We start from the raw sequence: 14,069 nt of genomic DNA, 5'->3' as shown, positions 1-14,069 counted from the left end.
AGAACGGCATCCTTCCAATTTTTTCCCGAGGAATAAAAACAGTACAACTTTTTATATTTTTTATTTGAGGATCCTGTCCCGTAAAAAAAACATGATCAAACAAACTCAAAATATAAAATTGATTAAATTAGTGTTATAGAATAAGTGAATTAATTAAAATATAGTCCAATATTTTGATTTTGGTAGTAGGTCCATCACAACCGCTTAGGCCCTCCCCCCACCGACTCCCTCCCACAACCGACACCACAAATCTCCTTAAAATTAAATTAAATAAAATTAAAATTTATATTAAAAATCCGACAACACCGTTAGACTTTCACTATCCCTTTCCTCTTCACACGTTTTACATTCATTTTCCCCCTCTATATACAAATTTCCGGATCACCAAACAACTGCCTTTTTCTCTCTCTCTCTCTCCCCATCTCTATCTACAGATTACAGATACACCAAACTCCATTTTCTAGGGTTTATCGCAAAAATCCACATCAATCATCACTCCTACCCGTTACCACCAAAGCATCCTCTGTACAACAACAACAACAACATCAACAACCGATTTCGATTCAGACGCCAATTTTACGCAATGTACGTTTCAATTCCTTCTTAACTTCATCATCCGTTTCTCGCGATCATAGATCTCTCTATGCAGAGTTTAAGGTTGTAAGGTTATTCATTCTTAACTCAGATTTTGTGGGTTTTGTTTCGTCTTGCAGGATTAGAGATTAAGCTTGATCTTTGCTACATTCCTCATATTTAGTTGTTTGTATGAACAAATATTGAGGTCATTTTGAGAAGAAGAAGAAGAAGAAGAAAAGATGGCTACAGAACTTATGGAAATTAATCCAAGAGAACTCAAATTCATATGTATGTCTGTTTATTGTGTCATTTGTTCTATATCTTTCAATATGATTGGCTAAATCATTTCTAAAAGCTATAATATCTTTCATTACATCTATTTAGCTCTATTGTGGTGAACAATGTTGAATAGTATGTTACAGTAGCTAAAATTACAGCTAGTAATTTCAGCAATCTCAGTATAATTGTATGGGAAGTTATGTGTGTTGTGTTTATGATGATAGGCTTAGTAATGTTGTATGGGAAGTTATGTGTAGTGGATAGTTATGGAAGTTATGTAACCGTTGGGGTAGTGGATAGTTATGGAAGTTATGTAACCGTTAGGGTTTGGGTGAGATAAATTCCCCAAACCTCTTTATCAATGGACAGGGAAAAACTTGTAATATAGTAGTAGCAATCATAGTGTATTTTGAAGATTGTTATGTATTTATAAGTTTTGAAGTGAGGAACTAACAATTTTTTATATGTTGTTGGTACTTGATAGTCGAAGTAATGAAGCAATCATCGTGTTCTATTCAGCTTGTAAACAAGACCAATCATTATTTGGCTTTTAAGGTGTGTATCTGTTTTCTTTTTAGTAGATTTAGTTGCTCAAGTTTTTTCTCTTAATAGTTATGTACATGGTTTATGGGTCTCTCTTTTACAGGTTAAAACTACTTCACCCAAGAAATACTGTGTACGGCCTAATATAGGTGTTTTGGATCCAAAAGCATCTTTTACATTTGCTGGTATGATTTTAATTAAGCTGTGTTTGATGATAACATAGCTTATCACTTGATCGAAATAATTGGGTGCTTATTTGAATTAAGTTCGTGTAATAATTGTTACTTAATATTACTTTATTATTTAGGTTCAACTTAAATTAATCTGAAAAAGTTAAGCTATAAAATTAACTCGGTAATCTAATAACCCTGAAAATTTAATCAACTTACATCAGTATAAGGGTAAATAGTCTTTTTAAGTACTTTTCCGACATTACATTAGTCAAAATACTTAAAATTTATATATTTTCATTTGTGTTTTCAACATTTATTTTTTCCAATACTTGACTCATTCAATACTTAAAATGTAGTATTCATTAAGTACTTCATTTTCAGTTCTATCCAACGCCCCTAATATTGTCTGGCTATATTCTGTAACATGAGGAAACACCCAAGGCGTTTTACCAGAAAGTCTTTCTGAAATAGTAGAATGTGCCTTGATGTATATTGGCATGAATCTTAGCTTCTAGTAATGAAGGTTATGTTAGTCATCATTTGGAAATCATTTCTTTTGGCAATTATTGAGAAACCTGATGTTCAAACAGCGAAGGTCTTATGTGGTGTCTTTGCATGTATTATTGAACTGTGTTTCTGCATGAATATCCTTTAAAAAGAAAATAGAAATGGTAGTCCTTATTTGTTCATATTTTCTAAAATTCTTATCTACACCCATATATTAGTAAGTTCTGATTGTACTAAATTGCTAATGGTGGTCTTTTGTTTTGTATGGTGATAACTCAAATGTCTTAAAGTGACGATGCAAGCACAGAAAGTAGCTCCAACAGATTTGGTGTGCAAAGACAAATTTTTGGTTCAATGTGCAGCAGTTCCTGAAGGGACAGCGGATGATGAAATCACTTCTAGCATGGTAAGTAGTCTTCATTGCTTTTGTAAACTATGTATGTGTGGTATTTGTCTAGACTAAGCGATGATTGATAACATAACTTATCACTTCATTTGAAAATTAAAGTGCTTATTTGAAATAAGTCCATTTAATAAAAGTTACTTAAAAATCACTTAATTTGTTAGATTCAGCTCAAATTAATCTAGCATACCTAGCTTTCTTTGGTAATCTCTATGAATGACTTAACTCAGTAGTTGTATGAGCATACAAACAACAACTTTAATCCCTGAAAATTAATTAAATTACTTCACTATAAGGGTAAAATAGTCTTCAAGTACTGTAACATACTTTCCAATATTAGTATCACATTTTATCAATTCAACTTACATATCAAGTACCCTAAAATTCAGTAATTTTTATTTGGTTTATTCATCATTTATTTTTCCTGTCACTCATCTAATTGGGCACTTAAAATTCAATATTGAGCATTCAACACTTAATTTTCAGTTTGATCAAACACACCCTAATATTGTTGTCTATGCCAGTTTGCCAAAGAGGAGGGGAAGTTAGTTGAAGAGAACAAGCTGAAAGTGATCCTTTTGAGTGCACAACAATCACCAGTGTCATTGCCTATGAATGGAACACTAAAGCAGGTAACTGCACCTGAAGATTCAGTGAGGAAAGGTTTAAGTAGGGAAGATCTAAACCTCACTTCTATGGTTAAATATCTTTTTCAACAAAATCACTACAGGAGGTGGTACTTGTTTACATAATTTCCACATTGCTATTATAAAGTGCAAACTTGTGGATTGAAGGTTGGGTGTTTTGTAAGGCGGTGTTTTGATAATACAACTTATCACTTAATTTAAATGATTTAAGTGCTTATTTGAATTAAGTTCATTTGATAATTGCTACTTAAGATCACTTAATTATTTAATTCATCTCAAGTTAAGCTATAAAATCTGGCTTAATTCGCTAAGCTACGAATGTCTTAGCTCGGTAATCTAGTAAGAGCATGAAAATTAATCAACTTACATCATTATAAGGGTAAATTGGCCTTTAAGTACTTTACAGACATGAGTTCCGCATTTATCAAATCAACTTACATACCAAGTATTTAAATTTTAGATATTTTCATTTGTTTTATTAACTTATTTTTCAGATACTTACTTATTCAACACTTCAATTGAGTATTCAACATTCTAACACTTAATTTTTTAGTTTTATCAAACAATTCAGAAAGCAATAGTTTTAGCTAGTTACAAAAGTATTAGCATTATATTATTCTCTAAGTTAACTTGCTCTGTTTTCTGCTATGCTGGCATGATATTCTATGCATTGGATAATCATTTCTTTCTTTTCTTTGTTTGCTACAGACTTCTGAAGATGAAGTGAAGCCCCGTAGCATGGAGAACATTGTAGAGACATCCTCATTGCAAAACAAACGACAAATAGAAGATATGCATGTAGAGCCTAAAACTATCAATGATGCTGAAAAGACTAAACTACTTAAAGAGCTTGATGAGACAAAGCAAAAACTAATGGATTTTGAATCCAAGCTGAGGGAGGTTGGTGTCTTGCTTTCATTCTTGGTTAATGATGATAATACACCATATCTCGTTTGCTAGTCAATTAGTTTTACGACTATGCTATAGAATTCTTACCATGAAGCCTTTTATATAAACATGATCTTTCTTGATTAACTGGTGGGTGGAATTAATAGGTAGCAGAGTATTAGAGCAAGTATTTTACATGTTTCTGCTCCCATCAACAGCCTCAATATGATTTCAGAGTTCAGTCATGGCCATTAAAAGTATCGATAAAACCATGTAGTGCTTAATGATCTAGGATTTTGTATAGGAAATATAGAAGAGAAGAGAATGACCTTAGGCTTTAGAACAGATCAACTAGATTTAGTACTTGTCCATTTGGCAACAGTTTTTATTTATGTATTTGTAACTCGATATGGATTGAGAATATTTGGAAACTACTTAGTCAAAAGATAGATTTAGACATTTATTGGTTTTTACTCATTTGGATTCAGATAGGGAAACAAAAACAAAGATTGTTTCCAAATGGGGCTACTTAACTCCATATATTACATACTCTTACCATTTATAAGCTATTAAGCTACTAACTTACTCTACTACCATTATACGATTACCAATATATCCTGCTTCTACATTATGAGATTCTTCTGAATGTGCATCAACCGTAAGGCTACTTCATCTGTAGCCTATGTTACTACCACTGAACTGTAAATTCTTGCAGGCTGAATTTACCATTGCGAAGCTGACAGAAGGGAGAAGAGGGCTCAATCAAGAGAAAGAAATTATACAACAGGAGCTTGTAAGTGGTTAATTAACTTATTGTCATTCACTTGGTTTTAAGTCCAAAAATATGGGCTATGAATGTAAATATGGTACAGAGCTTGAGGTAATAGGTAATAATTAGTATGGTAGAGATTGAAATGTCCAATGAGGTAATTATTATACATTCTTATTAGTGCTATTTCATAACCATATTTATCACTTAATCTGAGTAGTTGTTTCCTATGCTAAGTTAGTTATGTTTTATTTACACTTATTTGATTAAATAGACCTAAAAATAGGTGTATAAAATTTATAAAGTACCAAAGTGCACTTTTTTGATCTGGGATTATTTCGAAATAATCTGATATATTAACAAAAGATCTTGTTCGATGAAAAAATAGATTATTTGAGGTATTTGGATCAAGTAACTAAAATATCCTTTGTATTTAATATTTTAATTTGTTATAAGAAACAAAGAGCAATGATGATTTGCGCGAAAAATTGATGTATGATGAAATATTCTATTTGGAGTTCCCTCTGTTTTGTGACAATATCTAGCACAATCACAATTTTATTGGAAAATCACCAAAAAAACTAAAAGCGATTATTTTTTGTCTTTTGGTATAAGATTGTTTAATGTATCATGTATTTTCTACATCATGATCCAATTATGCAATCTTTTTGGTTCATTTGGCATAAAGATTATTTTTTGGATTATTTTTTGCTTCATTCCACATTATTGTCTAGATCTTTGACAAAAAAATAATTCGGATCATAAAACACATCAAACAACCCCCAAGTATATTTATACTTGAAATTTCATTGAATCTCTTATTATGAGTTTAAAATCTAGGTTTTGCTAGAATTGTTTTTTTTATTGACTCTTGTTCCTTGCAGGCTACTATGAGAAGTACAAAAGTTATAAGAAAAGTCCAAGTGGGGTTTCCTTTACTATTTGTTGGTATGGTGGCTATAGTCAGCATTGTTATAGGTTATCTTTTATCAGTCTCAGCTTGAAGAAGAAACATATGATTTGAGATCAAATTTCAGCAAAACATTGCCAGAAGCAGCTAGATACAAAATAAAATTTCACCAGATTATTATGGTTGGTTGGCTGGTCGTAGAATCTCTTGTAGATTGCTGAAAGGTTTTCGTTAGTTCCTCTTTTTTCTTGAGAACAATGTTTTTGGAACAAAAATCGAGCTTGTGAAAGTGTATTTCTAGATCTATATAAGCATTGGTTTATCTATGTGAAAAAAAGACTTTGAGTATTTTGTTTATACAACATTCAATATATTACCAACTTCTTATGTATTCTGTCAATTTTGAAAATTTTCATTAAACTATGGATTTATTTTGATATGAACCATTTTTCTAAACTAAAATTTGAAAATAGTTTTTGTTCATTAAGTCAGATAAATTTCTTAGTCATATAAGACCATTTTTTTGCTAGCCCTTTAAAATAATTTTTCTATTTGATAATTTAATTATATATTTTTTTTAAAATGTTGGGTTTCGTTTTTATTTTTTGAAGTGCGGTTAATTTTCAATGGTTAAACACATAACTCGTAAACACACTTAACTAATTTACCAGGTGAGTGAAACTTGTCGCCTAATGGATTCAAGGGACTTATATCTAGGAGTTTGAAAATGAGCTCATTATGAAATATTGTTTGGGTTTGAACTTTAAAAGAAAAAAAAATATTAATAAATTTATAAATATATCTAGCTATGTTATGTATTATTTAAATAAATATTCAGATTGAATAGTTAGAGTGTTTTTTAAGAAAATTAATTGAAGTTTTCTAATTTAAATTTAAATTCAAATTCAACTATGAGAGACTTAAAGTAAAGAGTTATCACCTTAATATATTAGATTTGATTATTATGGAAAGCAGAAAGATTTAAGTGATAAAATGAGGAAAAGATTTGATTATTATGGAAAGCAGAAAGATTTAAGTGATAAAATGAGGAAAAGCACACTTTAACTAATGCATTTCAAATGACAATATGTGAGAAATCAATGGAAAAACATATTATTGACATGTACTACTATTTTGCATTTAGTAACGGTAAAATAAATGTTGCTAGTGTTGCTTGGTATGTATTCGGAAATGTAGACGATGATTTTGACAGAATTTGTGTTATGGAAATGTTCTATGAAATTATTATCATTTATGTAGTTTTGCTAAAAGAACGAGAATTATGTTTCACATTTTTCATGAATATTGGGACATTTTATTGTAAGAAACTTTTTTTTTCAATTGAAACCTAAAAGTCAAGGATCCCATTCAAATTAACATAGTTATTTAACTTAAGACTTTATCAAATACATGGTTACGTGATATTGAATAATTTATTAAAAATAAACTGGTATGCAATATAAATTATTTAAAAAGTGAGTTAGAATAGAGTTAATAAGTTAAAATGCAATTTAATTTTGTATTAGTTATGTATGTTTTTTTTTGTTATCATGTTAACTTTAGAAGCTTAATTAATTTATTTTATTATGTCATATTCTCAATACAAAAATTATTAAATATATAATATGGTCAAAAAAAAGTTATATTATTATTTAGAAATTATACTAATAAATCTCAAAATTATAAAAAAAATAAAATTAAAATCAGCTTTTTTAATATATGTTGGTAAATATATTTTGTGTTTATTTTTTATCTATATAAAAAAATCATTTTCAAATTATTAAATTTTATTTTTGTAATAATAATTTATTTTAAAAAATATATATTATTTTTAATTTCATTTATATTTAATATAATTTTATATTCTATATAAATAAATAAATTATTAGTAAATAAAATGTGAAATTTATATGTTTATCTTTTTTATTATCTATAAAAAAACTATAAATTTATTTTTTAAAATCTGATTTTATATTATAAACAAACCATATAAAATTTATTTAGCATTTAATTATTTTCTCATAATTTATAAATTTAATAACTTTTAATCTTACATAAGATTTAACTTAATCATTTTCATTATTTTTATTCAATATGAATATAAATTATTATTTTAATATTTTTTTTTGAAAATTATAATATATTTTGAAAAACAAAATATATTTTTATAATTTAATAATAAATATTATATAATAGTTAAATAGTTATAGTTATATTTTTTATTGTAAATAAAAAAAGATATTATATTATTTATGTTAAGTAATATTAGAAGAATTAGTGATATATATATATATATATTATAATTATTTAATAAAAAAAATTAAAAGATTAAAAAAATTTTAAAATTTTTTTTTTTTAAATAATTTTTTTTTTATTAAAATATAATAATTTTATATTAATTTATATTATATTTTTACTGTAAATAAAAAATATAATATTGTTTGTGTTAAATAATATTAAAAGAATTTGTGATAATATATATATATATATTATAATTATTTAATAAAGAAGAAAAAGATAAATAAAATATAAAGTTTTTTTTTTAAATAATAATTTTTTTAATATTTTAAAAAACATAAAAAAAATATTTATTTTATAAATTAATAACTTCTTTTATATTTGTTAGTTGTTAACATAAAAATTGTTTATTATTCTAAAATATTTTTTATATAATTTAAATTCTTTCTATATTGCTTTGATTTATTGGTTATTCATTTACCAGGTAATCACTAACTATTAAATATTAATTTCTAAAAAAAATCTTTAATATTATTTCTATATTATATATATATATAGTATAATTATTAATACATTTTAAATATATTTTATTTATTTTTATAAATTAAAATATTTTTTTATCAAATATACTTTTATTTTAATTTTTTTATTTAATAATAATTTTTTTCAAAAATAATATAATTACTTATTTTTTTATTAATATTTGAATATATATTATTTTTATTTATTATATTTTATATATTTAATCTTATATATATATAAGAATAATTAATAATTTTAAAATATTAATAAAAAATAATAACTAATAGTTTTAATTTAAAATTTTCAATATTTGATTTAATTAAAATTAAATTACCCCTATTTTTTATAATAAATAAATTATTTAACAAAACAAATATATAAATTTAGTTAGATATATTAGTTAGTTTAATATTTTATATTAATGGTAAGAATACAAATAAAAATATAATAAAATAATTATTTGTTGAATGTTTGAATATATATATTATTACTATTTATTAATTAATTTATATATTTATTACAATATTTATAATTTTAAAATATTAAAAAATATAGGTAATACAAAATATTTTGACCTGTTTTAAATAATTGGTATATTTTTTATTTATTTTAATAATTAATATTATAATTTAAAAAATATAATTATATTATTTAAAAATTATTATTTAATATAAAGAAGAATTTAAATAAAAATAATTTTAAATAATTATAAAATATATATTTAACTAAGTGTAATAAATTTTAATGTTATTAAGATATGTATTTTATACTTAATTATACATAAAAATAAATTAAACATTAATTATAACATCATCAGTATCACTTATAAAATAAATTAGTATTAACATCAGTATTAACATTATTTATATTAACTTACAAATTAAAAAAATATATATTTTAGAATGAATACATAAAATATTTACAGGTAATATAAAATAATTTATTATTAAATATGATATTTTTACTTATATAAAAAATAAAAATATTAATTTTGTAATGATTATTAATAAATAAATAAAATAATTTAACTTATAAAATTTGATTGTATACAATAATTTCTGATTTTCTCACAATTTATGCATATTTTGTATTTATGGTTAATTAACATCACTTAATTTAAATCATTATTACTTATAATTTAACTTATTACTTAGTTTATTTAAATTGAATTTATTTAATAATTATTACTTAACATTATATTTAATTATTTAATTCATCTTAAATTAATTTGATAAGTTAGAAGGTATTAACTCACTATATTCTAAGCAAAAGCATGAAATTCAATCAATTTACATAATTATAAAGATAAAATAGTCTTTAAATACTTTATTTATATAAATTTTATATTTTATCAAATTAACTTACATATAAAATATTTAAATATTTAGATATTTTCATTTAATTTATTAATTTATTTTTTAGATACTTATTCAACACTTAAAAGTAAATATTCAACATTATACCACTTAATTTTCAATTTTATCAAATAATTCAGGACAAAAAAATATTAGCATTATATTATTCTCTCTAAGTTAACTTGCTTTATTTTCTGCTATGCTGGCATGATAATTAATCATTTCCTTTTTCCTTTTTTTTCACAAATTTCTGGAGATGAAGTGAAGCCCTTAGCATGAAGAAGAATGTTGTAGAGATGTCCTTAATGCAAAACAAATAGAAGAAGATATGCATGTAGAGCTTAAAATTATCAAGATGCTGAAAAGACTAAATTAGTTTAAAAGTTTGACGAGAATGAGACAAAACATAAACTAATGGATTTTTAGATTCGAATTGATGAATTATTGATATAATAAATAATTGTGTAAATATTATTCTTTATATAAGTCAAAATAATATGATTTAATTTGAAATTAAGTTTATGAGTTATGAATATATTTTTAATGAATATAAAGTAAGGATAAATATATAAATAATATTTTTAATTTTATGAAAGAGCTAAATTAGAAATGAGTAAATTATAATAATTGACCTAATATGATCCATATTTATGGTATGATTATTTTCCTCCTTCTGTCCTCATCAACCCTAGAGAAACTTATGACGTATTCATGAAGAACCAATTCATCTAAAGAAAATTTAAGAAAAAAGGAGATTAAAGAAAATTATGAATTAAGATAGGCTTATTTAATATTCAAATTTAATTATGATAAATAAATTATAAAAGAAAAATTATTTAATAATATGGATGATTGTGGGGGAGACCTGTACACCTTTATATTTTAAATTAATAGTTATTATATATATATTATAAGTAAATATAATTAAAATTATTTATATTCTTCAAATTTAATAATTCATAAGTATTTTGTTTGAAAATTTTCATTAAACTATGTATCTATTTTGATATGAACCATTTTTCTAAACTAAAATTTGAAAATAGTTTTAGTTCATTTCTTAGTCATATAAGACCATTTGTTTTTGCTAGCCCCCATTTTGAATCAAAATTTTAAAATAATTTGTCCATTTGACAATGAAGTCACAATTTTTTTCCGAATGTTTGGGTTGTTTTTCGTTTATCCTTCGAATGCGATTAATTTTTACGGGTTAAGCACTTAATCCGTAAACATATTTAACGAATTTAATATGTCTATTTATGTTGTGTATTATTTAAATAAATATTCATATTAGATAGTTATAAAAAAAAAGAAGTGTTTTTTAAGAAAATTAATTGAAGTTTTCTAATTTAAATTCATATACAAATTCAACTATGAAAGACCTAAAGTAAAGGGTTATCACCTTAATATATTAGATTTGATTATTATGAAAAACAGAAAGATTGAAGTGATAAAACGAGGAAGACCACCCTTTAGCTAATACATTTCGAATGACACTATGTGAGAAATCAATGGAAAAATATATTATTGACATGTGCTGCTATTTTGCATTTAGTCACGGGTAAAAAAAATGTTGCTAGTGTTGCCTGGTATGTATTCTTGATTTTGACAGAATTTGTGTTATGGAAATGTTCTATGAAATTATTATTATTGATGTAGTTTTGCTTAAAAAAAAGAGAGAGAATTGTGTTTCACATTTAGGATGAATATTGGGACTTTTTTTTTTTCCAATTGAAACCTAAAAGTCAAGGATATCCTGTTCAAATCAGTTCAGACATATTTTTAATTATTAAGTTTTAAGAAATTTTTTATTTTTCTAAGTGAGAGTTTACTTTAAAAAAAAAAAAAAAAAAAAAAAAACTTTTTTATCATATAATCATTTTGCATCAAACTTTATATGATATCTGTATCTATACATTTTTTTTTTAATTTTATGTTTCATAAATGTGATTTTCAATAAAATAGATAATATTATTATTTAATTTTTTTCGAATTTAGAAAGTTAACACAATATATATAGGGCCGACTATTTGTTAAAAATATCAAACTATTTTATTAAATTTATTGTAATTTTAAATATAAATAGTTGTGGTTTGGTGGTTTAAAATAAAAAATTAGAAATTTTATATGGTTATGGGTTCAAATTTTGCTAAAAGCATTTTTTTTAACAATTTTTTAAACTAGACCTAAGATAATAAAACATATATCGACATTTTTCTACCAGGGCTGAGGCAGCTCAAACTTCGGGGCCGGCTCTGTATATATATATATATATATATAGTAACGATCCAATTTTAACTTCAAATATTTTAAATAATAATCGAATTCGTGACATCACTTGAAATCACTCTAATCCTATTCAAAAGATTATTTTAACATGTATTTTTATTATTTATGAACGTGGTATTTTCGTTTATTGGTGACATGATATTGAATAATTTATAAACCAAAAAAAAGTTGGTATGCAATATAAATTATTTAAAAAGTAAGTTAGAGTAAAGTTAGTTTTCACTTAATTGAAATCCAATTTAACTTGTATTATTTGACTTTACGTTTTTTTGGGTTATCATGTTAATTCTGAAATATTTTTTTTATATAATTTAAATTCTTTTTATTATAGTGTGGAAAAGATATGTCGTGTCTAGTCTTTCACTATTTATTAAATATTAATTTCCAAAAATAATTAATAATTTTAAAATATTAATACAAAAATATAATAATTAATAGTTTTAATTTTAAACTTTCAATATTTAATTTAATTATAATTAAATTACTCCCATTTTTTATATAAATAAATTATTTAACAAAACAAATCTGTAAAAATTTGTGTTAGATATATTAGTTAGTTTAATTTTTTATATTAACTGTAACATTATAAATAAAAATAAAAATATAATAAAATAATTATTTAAAATAATTATTTTGTTGAATGTTTGAATATATATTCTTACTATTTATTAATTAATTTATATATATATATATATTTATAAAAATATTTATAATTTTAAAATATTAAAAAAATATAGTTTATACAAAATATTTTGACCTATTTTATATAATTGATAATTTTTTATTTTAATATTTAATATTATTATTTAAAAATTATTATTAAATAAAAATAAATTTTTAAATAATTTCTTTTTAAAAAATTTATAAAATATATATTTAACTAAGTGTAATAATTTTATGTATTTTATACTTAATTATACATAAAAATAAATTATACATAACATAAATAACATAAGTTGAACAAAAGTATAATTTATTATACTAGGTAATATAAAATAATTTATTATTAAATATAAACTTATTATTTTTACTTATATAAAAATAAAATAAAAAATTAATTTTGCAATGATTATTACAAAAATAAATAAATAAAATAATTTAAATTATAACATATCATAGTATACAATAATGACTTATGAGTTTTTAACAATTTATGCAAATTGTATTTGAACTCTCTTTGTATTTATTGTTAATTAATATTTTATGTGTTTATTTTTTATATAAAATTTAAAAAATATCATTATTTTAAAACAAATAATAATAATAATAATAATAATTTTTGTGTTGATATATTAGTTTGTTTAAAATTTTATTTAGTATGTAACATTATAAATATATAAAAATATTATATTATTAATTATTTTGTTTATTGTTTGAATATATATATATATATTAATATATATTATTAGTATTTAGTATCTTTGAATATATATTATTATTATTTAGTATCATTTATTAATTCTTACATATATATTTATAAAAATAATTATAATTTTAAAATATATAAAAATAATAATTTATAAAAAATATTTTGACCTATTTTAAATAATTGATATAATTTTTTATTTATTTTAATATTATTTTTTTAAAATAGTAATTATATTATTTAAAAATTATATATATTATTAAATAAAAAAAAAACTAAATACGAAAGAAAATAAAAATTATTTTAAATGGTTACAAAATATATAGAAATGATTAGGTGAAGGAATTTGGTGAGAAATTACTTGGTATAATCTTATTCACTGAAAAAAAATCAAATAATTTCTTAAGTCATTCCCTCACCAAATTCTCTCTCTATCACTCCTCCAATATATATTATTAAATCTCACTTATACTTAATGTAAAAATATATTAATTAACAAAATAACTTAACACAATATTATTGAATAAATATTTCCTAATTTCTGATTTTCTAATAATTTATGCAACATTTGTATTTATTGTAAATCAAAAAAAATATTAAAAGATAT

General features: G+C 22.7%; 1 protein-coding gene across 1 annotated transcript; it reads left to right on the top strand.

Annotated features, from left to right (window-relative positions):
* Positions 1 to 360: 360 nt before the first annotated feature.
* LOC124941843 (vesicle-associated protein 1-2-like) lies at positions 361 to 6,082 on the top strand. The gene is made up of 9 exons (XM_047482202.1): positions 361 to 585; positions 714 to 864; positions 1,340 to 1,410; positions 1,502 to 1,583; positions 2,369 to 2,484; positions 3,006 to 3,113; positions 3,837 to 4,028; positions 4,732 to 4,809; positions 5,670 to 6,082. Exons 2-9 carry the CDS (start codon positions 816 to 818, stop codon positions 5,787 to 5,789), a joined length of 816 nt encoding a protein of 271 aa, XP_047338158.1. The 5' UTR covers positions 361 to 585; positions 714 to 815; the 3' UTR covers positions 5,790 to 6,082.
* The last annotated feature ends 7,987 nt before the right edge of the window (positions 6,083 to 14,069 follow it).

Source organism: Impatiens glandulifera, chromosome 6 (genome assembly GCF_907164915.1).
Source record: "Impatiens glandulifera chromosome 6, dImpGla2.1, whole genome shotgun sequence".
Classification (NCBI taxonomy): Eukaryota; Viridiplantae; Streptophyta; class Magnoliopsida; order Ericales; family Balsaminaceae; genus Impatiens; species Impatiens glandulifera.
Note: the sequence above shows the minus strand (reverse complement) of the source record. Positions and strands in the feature narration are given on the sequence as shown.